At 45.7% G+C, this 8,965-nt stretch overlaps 1 protein-coding gene across 1 annotated transcript; it reads left to right on the top strand.

Moving 5' to 3' along the window:
* Window positions 1–785: 785 nt before the first annotated feature.
* SAYSD1 (SAYSVFN motif domain containing 1) lies at window positions 786–6,990 on the top strand (the record flags this gene model as incomplete). Its single annotated transcript, XM_082848917.1, has 2 exons — window positions 786–992; window positions 6,287–6,990. 2 exons carry the CDS (start codon window positions 786–788, stop codon window positions 6,635–6,637), a joined length of 558 nt encoding a protein of 185 aa, XP_082705043.1. The 3' UTR covers window positions 6,638–6,990.
* Window positions 6,991–8,965: the final 1,975 nt, after the last annotated feature.

The following is an 8,965-nucleotide window of genomic DNA, read 5'->3' as shown; positions in this document are numbered from 1 at the left end:
CTAGATGCTTAGAGCTTTAAAAATCTAACAGTTCCTGACCCGAACTGTGACCTTTTTTGGGTGAGTAGTGATTGGGAGAGGACACAAGGGAGTCCTCTGGGTACTAGAAACGTTCTTTATCTGGGTAATAGTTATATAGGTATACACCTAATACAGATCTACTGAGCCAAACACTTCCACATTTGTGTATTTTAAGTTGCACCCCAATAAAAGATTTGTTTTAAGTTTCTGGCCCATCTAGACACATCAACAGGTAGTTTCCAGCGCGGCAGACCAGTGAGAGGTCTGCACAGACTGCCTGCCAAATTGATCAGTGAGAAAGCAACCTTCCAAAGTGCTAAGACTGGCAAACCGGCTAAAAGGAAAAGGGTAGGCTGTATCCTGTCTTCCTTCTGACACCAGAACATCCCACAGACCACGGGCCTTCTTCAATGCCCCAGGTCCACTTTCTCAATCTCAATCTGCTCAACTGCTAGAGGATACTCCACCTGTTAGGGAGCAGATCCCTGAAGTGAGATGTAGCACGGCAGAGCTGAGGCCGGGGCGAGGACGTGAACACCGCGTCCACGCGTTTGGAGGGAACAACTAGCTGTATACTCAGCTCACTGAACGTCACAAACTCGGCGAACGCCCGGCCTAAACCCCAGGCCCACAACGCGCACGCGCAGCATACAGCCGCCGCTACGCAGGCGCACTGCAGCCTTGAGCCGGGCAAAGCCGGGACAGGTGCCCCTGCGAGCGGGCGCGCGCGCGTTCTCGGGAGCGCGGGAAACGGGGTGCGCGCTATGGAGAGGCGGTTAGCTGAGTTCCGGGAGGCGCGGAAGCGCGCCGGGCTGGCGGCCGAACCCAGCACTTTGAGGCAGCGTGCACAAACCTCGGGAGAGAAGGCGGAAGCAGCTGCGACTCCAAAGGCAGCCCCAGGCTGGCTAAAACGGTTCCTGGTGTGGAAACTGAGGCCCGCGAGTGCCCAGGCCCAGCCCAACCTCGCTCAGGTGAGAGAAACGAGGCCTCACCCCCGGGTACCTGGCTTGTGAGCCGCCGACTTGGCCTCTCGGGCAGCTCCGCCGAGGCCCTGCCGAGGCCCCGCCCCGCCACCACGTGGTGGCAACACCCCCAGCCCCCCACCTCGTCGCGTCAAGGAGCAGCCCGCCCAGCCAGCCACGCTCCCTCCGTAGCTTCCCAGCCGGGCCTTCGGTGGCGGGGCGGGGCGGGGCTGCTGGCGCCTCCCGCCAGCTCGGGGGCGGGCCCTCGCGTCTCCAGCCTCTCGCATGGGCCCTGATGAATGGCTTCCACGTTTTCCTTCCAGCCCGCGACCCACGCAGCTCCGACTCCAGGTTTGAAGGGAGGGTCTAGGATCCTGGAAGAAAGGACCTCTGCCCTTGTGTTATTCACAGCGAGTTGAGTTATCGTTGTGTCCCCGGTGGCTTTGGGAAACCTCTCCACAAAGGTGTTGAGTCACAGCCCTCTGCTAATGGAGGGTAAAAGGTCTAATTGGATTCTGATAAAAAGTGGCAGTGATTAAAGTTTCATTTGAGTTCACATCTGGGCCACATGCAGCCAGTCACCCAGATAGCCTGCGCTTTAGAAATGGCATTTGAATAAAGAATTCGCAAAAGTGTGGTAACTGTGACTGCCGTGGTGGCATGTACCTTTGCCTCACTGTTGAACTAGCAAGCCCTATTCAAGTTTAACAATGAATGTTCAAGGCGAAGACAATATATAGATTAGTATGATATCCTTTTCACCCTGTGAGTCTTTGGTAATTTCCTATTCACGTCTCGGTATCTTCGTTTTCACTCATGAGTAAGGTGGCAAGGTGATGACTTGAGTGTGAGATTGGAGCATCTATGTGGGAATACAGGACAAAACATCAAGGGGATATCTGTGCTGTGAGGCAATCTGTGACATGGCCTCTGTCCCTCCCAAGTGCAGTAACAGCCAAAAATTCCTTTTGAAAATTAAAATGTACCTTACTCCTCTTAAAATTACTTCAGTTCATCTATCACTGGACCACTGGTTTTAAGGATTTTTTTTTTTTTTTTTGTAATCAAGGAGAGCTTACTGTTACTCAGTTTGGATTAGATATTATTCTCCATGACACTCAGGGTTCCAACTGACTTGTAGAAAGTGAGTGCAGCAGGTTTCAAACAATCCATTTCCTTGCATGCAGTTTGTCTCAGGATGACTTTATTGTTGATTAGAACTCACTGCGCACAATCGCTTAGGATTTTATTTATTTTAAAATAAATTTATTTATTTTATTTTTGGCTGTGTTGGGTCTTAGTTGCTGCGCATGGGCTTTCCCCTGTTGGGGCGAGCAGGGGCTACTCTTTGTGGCTTCTCCTTGCGGTGGCTTCTCCTGTTGTGGAGCACAAGCTCTAGGCACGTGGGCTCAGTAGTTGTGGCTTGCGGGCTCTTGAGCACAGGCTCAGCAGCTGTGATGCACGGACTTAGTTGCTCCATGGTATGTAGGATCTTCCCGGACCAGGGCTCGAACCCATGTCTCCTGAATTGGCAGGCAGATTCTTAACCACTGCACCACCAGGGAAGTCCCTGGTTAGGATTTTAGAATCCATTTCCTCTACCTCTTTTCCTCTCCCAGTTACAAAATAGTATCTAGTCCACACAACGAGGTTTTGACTGTATGTCTCATTTCCAAAGGAATATGAGATCATTGAGTTGGATCCAGAGAAGCTGAACTTGGAGAAAGTTTTCATTATTAAAAACCCAAAAGCTGATGGCCTGACAAAGGGATGAGAGGAAATGCTGGACCTCCAGTGCTTCTTATTAATTACTCTGTTTTTTCATGAGGAACTTTGAAGCTCATTTTCATTGACTCAGCTACCATTCCTGGGTTTGTTCTGGTGTGAAATTCTCATTAAACTGCTTTTTTTCTCCCCTAATTTATAATCTATCTCTACCTAATAATTTAGGTGGCACACAGTGGCTTGTCAGAGATTTCTTTAACCTTCTGTTTCTAATTGCTTCTTTTTGCTGGCCATTGACAAGGAAGCATCCACCTCCTCCTTCCCTCACTCTCGAATTTAGCTTGGGGAAAAGCAGTCCACTAAAATAAAATATTTCTTTCTGTGACAAGCGTCTACCATATTAGGACAGATATGCCTGTAACTTTAAAAAAATCCTGCCAAGCCCCCCACCCAACCCCCATCTCCCTCCCAGGCCCCCAATGCACCATCTAGCCCCAAGGTCCATTGCCCACAGTCATCCTGCAATTCCTCCCCTCCAAGCCTTGCCTCAGGTTGGCCCACTGCTCAAATGCTCTCCTTCTTTGGCGTCACCTGGCCAAGCACAGCCTTTGCATCACCCCCTCAAATCCAGGAGTCATCTTTTAACTTTTCCCTTTCCCCCATCAGCATTCATTGATTCAGTATAATCCTCTCATGTGCCCACTGTGTTCCAGCAGCTTTCCTGTATCCCAGGAGACAGTGTGATAAAGACAAAGCCCTGCTCTCACAGAACCTGCCTTCGAGTTGAAAGAACAGAATGATGAATGCTACAAAAAGGTGGGGGGGACCCAGGTGCTGTGATAGCGAATCGGGGGTGAGGGATGCAGAGTGCCACTTTAAATTGGGTGGGCAGGGAGGACTCACTGAGGAGGTGACCTCACCATTTTCATAAGAAGGAGCCACTTTTGCAGAAGCCTGGGACAGGCCAAGGGTCCATGTGGTGACATTTTTACTGAGGTTTGTAGAAGAGGGAGCCAGCCAGGTGGTGTGAGAGGAAGGGGCTTTCCTCTCAGAGGGAACCACGAGTGCAAAGGCCCTGAGGTGGGAAGCAGCTTGGTATTCAAGGAACGGAATTCCCTTCCCTAAACTGCACCATATGTGCTGTGGTGACTGTGGTGACCACAAACGCTTCCACACACAGCTTTTACAGCAGAAGGCACACTGGTTCTAAAACAAATGCCAAACGAGGCAGAGGAATTTCCTTATCCCCCCTCTTTGTTCCCTTTTCCAGTTCATTTAACCCCCTACTCCACCTCATCTCCTTCTAGCTCTCTAACCCTTCCCCTTACCACCCCCCATAAAGGCCCTAATTAAGTAAAAAGGGCTTTGGAGGGAGATCATCCTAGGATGCTAGACCAAACTCATCTCTGCCTGTCACCAGCCGTGTGACTTTAGGGGAGTTGCTTACACCTCAGAGTTTTCTTATCAGTAAATTGGGAATAATAATACCTGCTTGCTGGATTACAGATCAGGCATCTTGAAGGCACTCAGTTAATGGTGGCCATAGCATTATTCTTGCTATACTCCTTCAATAATAAAATGAATTCAGTCTACTGTGAATTTCAAGTCGTACACATTTAAGATGTATTCTGTATCCATCATTTCTCTCCGTCTTCCATGTCACCACCCTGATCTCTGCCTGATCCTGTCTTGCTGGGCCTCCTGCATGAGCTACTAACAATTTCCTTTCTTCTACTCTTGCAGCCCATTTTCTGCCTGGCAGCCAGAGTAGTCTTAAATATTAATCAGATTGTATTAGTTCCCTGCTAAGACCTTCAGTGATTTCCCTTTTGTGCACACTGGTTACATCTGAAAGGGACATTTATTTGTTTAATAAATATGTGTGTTTGTGTGTGTGTGTGGGGTTGTTGATTATATGTTAAGAACCTTTCCAATCTAATTGAAAAGGTAATAATTACAATATTGATACTAAAAATCAAGGGTTGAACAATACAGAATTTCTGAAGCAACATAAATCAGATGACCTGTATTTTTAATTGAGACCAAATAATATTTGTGGTCCCTTTTCAGTTGCCACGTGAAGGATAAGAGATATAATTGAATAAATGAGCTAAAAGTCTGCTATGTATTGAGAACTTATGTGTGGGGTACTGTGTTTGGCTCTGGAGACACCAGAAGATAATAAATGGTAGCTTGGGGCCTCGTGCAACAATCTAGGGACACATGTGACCTGTATTAAAAGAGAGACACTTGAATGACGAATAGGTTGGTACTGAGAAACAGCCATTCAGAGCTCTAGGTGGCAGAGGGACACCCTCCTTGATGGCCCAGGAGGTCGGGGCATATACAGTTCACCAGTCATGCTTGCCTGGAGGAAGCAAGTTGCTGAGGAATGGAGAGGACGCAGAGGCTATTCCTGGCCACCAAGGGGCAATGTCTCTGGGTCCTAAGACCAGTTGAACTGGAGTAGAGTGTTCATTTATAGAGCAATAGATTGTGGATCATGTTGTTCAGAAAAGTTTTAGACCACTGTTTTACAAACTGCAAGTCATGACTCATTAGTGGGTGGTGAAATCAATTTAGAGGATCTAGTCCTCTGTTAAAACTAAATTTAAAAAAATAGAATAGAAAATCAAAGCTTCATATGCAAGGAAGGTATTTGTTGATTTGTGACCTTTTTTTCCCCTGATATATATGTGTGGGGTTGCAGTACAAAATGTATTTCTTATTGTGGGTCATACCCAAAAAAGTTTGCAAAATACTGGACTGGAGATCAAGCACCCTAAAGCTCCTTAAGTACCTGTGTCTCCCATTAGCACACAGCGCAGGGGCCTGTGTACTGGCATTTCTGTCTGTTGAGTGAATGCAAGGCCTTGGATTCCAGCCCAAGGAGTTTAAATTTTAACCCGTAGGCAATAAAAATTTGTCAGAGGTTTGTGAGCCGGGGGTTGATGGGTGTTTTAGCAGATCCATTTAGCAGCTGCACATAGGATGGTTTGGGGAGGGAAGAGTTAGGAGGTGGGGAGTCCAGTTAGGAGATCCTGGGGGTGTGTAGGATGGTCACAGGGGATGGAAAGGTTGTGGCTATAACAGTGACTTTCTTTTTAATGTGTGGAAGGGATTTTTGTTTCCTGTTTCTGGTGTAGTTTTCGTTTTAGAATCATGTCACTCAACAAAATGTTAGCTCCTCTAGACAAAGCAGCAAACATATATTGATTCTGTGTGGGAAGCATGTGGTCGCTGCCTTATCAATTACGGGGGAGTCTCTGTACCAGGCAAAAATTAGCTCCTGTTAGCAACAGATTAATCTGAGGAAATGTCTGCCTCAGATGGGAATCCCTCTGAACGCTGTTAAGGATTTCATCGGCTCACATCTCACTGATTAGTTTTGATTCTGTTGGAGCAGAATGCATAGGAGCTCTTTGGAGATGGTTGTCTTAGAGAGCAGGGCCAGAAAATAGACACAGATGAGCCGGAAGCCTTTCCCGAGCAAGGACAGCTGTCTCTCCAGATCGGTTTTGATCCTCCCGGCCCCACTGACCATTATTCTTACTTTGGTTTGTTTGTGTGTGTCCTAGGGAGCGGCTCGGCCTGGAGGCCGCGCGTCACAGCCACCGGGGAATCCAGCCGAGCGTCCGCCGGCCCCGCCCCCGCAGGACCAGTCTCTCCTGACCAACATCACCTTCTTGAAGGTGCTCCTCTGGTTGGTCCTGCTGGGACTGTTTGTGCAGCTGGAATTTGGCCTGGCCTATTTTGTCCTGTCCCTCTTCTACTGGATGTATGTGGGGACACGAGGCCCCGAGGAGAAGACGGAGGGGGAGAAGAGCGCGTACTCCGTGTTCAACCCGGGCTGCGAGGCCATCCAGGGTACCCTGACTGCCCAGCAGCTGGAGCGCGAGCTGCACTTGCGACCCCTGCAGGGGAGATAGGACCAGCCCTGCTGTCGGCTGGCCTCCCAAGGTCCTTTCACCCCTGGGGCACCGACTTGTGGGTTTGACTAAGGACAGCTTGCGGGTCAGTTCTGTGACCCCGCAATTCCACACTCTTTCCCCGATCTCCTGCTGCAGTTTTATATCAGAAGTTCTTTTTGGTTTTGGTGAAACTCCCAGGAAGACATTCACTGTGGGTCTGATGCAATTTATAAAAAGAGAGACGCTTAAGAAAGGAGACCTGTTTGTCTCTTTATTTGAGAGAGGTGATTTTTAGAGCACTAAGAGGGCATTGGGGAGATAACTTTAAAACACCCAGCTGTTTGAAGTAATCGTTTGGTACATCAAGACTGTATAAAGTAAATATTCTCTTTAAATCTTTTTAAAATTAATTTATTTTTCATTGAAGTATAGTTGATTTATAATGTTGTGTTAGTTTCAGGTGTTCAGCAAAATGTTTCAGATATATATTCTTCTTCAGATTCTTTTCCCATATAGGTTATTATAAAATATCGAGTCTAGTTCCCTGTACTACACAGTAGGTCCTTGTTGTTTATCTATTTTATATATAGTAGTATGTATCTGCTAATTCCAAATTCCTAATTTATCCCTTCCCCCCGACCTTTCCCCTTTGGTAACCATACATTTGTTTTCTACGTCTGTGAGTCTGTTTCTGTTTTGTAAATAAGTTCATTTGTATCATTTTTTAGATTCCACATATAAGTGATAGCATATGGTATTTGTCTTTCTCTTTCTGACTTAACTTCACTTAGTATGATAATCTCTAGGTCCATCCATCCATGTTGCTGCAATGGCATTATGTCATTCCTTTTTATGGCTGAGTAGTATTCCATTGTGTGTATATATATCACATCTTCTTTATCCATTCCTCTGTTGATGGACAATTAGGTTGCTTCCATGTCTTGGCTATTGTAAATAGTGCTGCAGTGAAGAAGGGTGTAGTGTGTGTATCTTTTTTTTGTTGTTTTGTTTGTTTTTTTTGAATTTTATTTTATTTTTTTATACAGCAGGTTCTTATTAGTTATCCATTTTATACATATTAGTGTATATATGTCAATCCCAATCGCCCAATTCATCACAGCACCACCACCGCTCCCCGCCGCTTTCCCCCCTTGGTGTCCATATGTTTGTTCTCTACATCTGGGTCTCAGTTTCTGCCCTGCAAACCAGTTGATCTGTACCATTTTTCTAGGTTCCACATATATGCGTTAATATATGATATTTGTTTTTCTCTTTCTGACTTACTTCACTCTGTATGACAGTCTCTAGATTCATCCATGTCTCTACAAATGACCCAATTTCGTTCCTTTTTATGGCGGAGTAATATTCTATTGTATATATGTACCACATCTTCTTTATCCATTCATCTGTGGATGGGCATTTAGGTTGCTTCCATGACCTGGCTATTATAAGTAGCACAGCAGTGAACATTGGGATGCATGTGTCTTTTTGAATTATGGTTTTCTCTGGGTATATGCCCAGTAGTGGGATGGCTGGGTCATATGGTAATTCTATTTTTAGTTTTTTAAGGAACCTCCATACTGTTCTCCATAGTGGCTGTATCAATTTACATTCCCACCAGCAGTGCAAGAGGGTTCCCTTTTCTCCACACCCTCTCCAGCATTTGTTGTTTGTAGATTTTCTGATGATGCCCATTCTGACTGGTGTGAGGTGATACCTCATTGTAGTTTTGACTTGCATTTCTCTAATAATTAGTGATGTTTAGCAGCTTTTCATGTGCTTCTTGGCCACCTGTATGTCTTCTTTGGAGAAATGTCTATTTAGGTCTTCTGCCCATTTTTGCATTGAGTTGTTTGTTTTTTTGATATTGAGCTGCATGAGCTGTTTATATATTTTGGAGATTAATCCTTTGTCCATTGATTTGTTTGCAAATATTTTCTCCCATTCTGAGGGTTGTCTTTTCATCTTGTTTGTAGTTTCCTTTGCTTTGCAGAAGTTTTTAAGTTTCATTAGGTCCCATTTGTTTATTTTTGTTTTTATTTCCATTACTCTAGGAGGTGGATCAAAAAAGATCTTGCTGTGATTTATGTCAAAGAGGGTTCTTCCTATGTTTTCCTCTAAGAGTTTTATAGTGTCCGGTCTTACATTTAGGTCTCTAATCGCATGTATCTTTTTGAATTACTGTTTTCTCCAGGTATATGCCCAGGATTGGGATTGCAGGATCATATAGCAACTCTATTTTTAGTTTTTTTGTTTTTTGTTGTGTTTTTTATGGTACACGGGCCTCTCACTGTTGTGGCCTCTCCCGTTGCAGAGCACAGGGTCCGGATGCGCAGGCTTAGCGGC

This window comes from Leucopleurus acutus, assembly GCF_964270905.1.
Source record: "Leucopleurus acutus genome assembly, chromosome: 10".
In the NCBI taxonomy this organism is placed as follows: Eukaryota; Metazoa; Chordata; class Mammalia; order Artiodactyla; family Delphinidae; genus Leucopleurus; species Leucopleurus acutus.
This window is presented reverse-complemented; position numbering and strand designations above follow the sequence as displayed.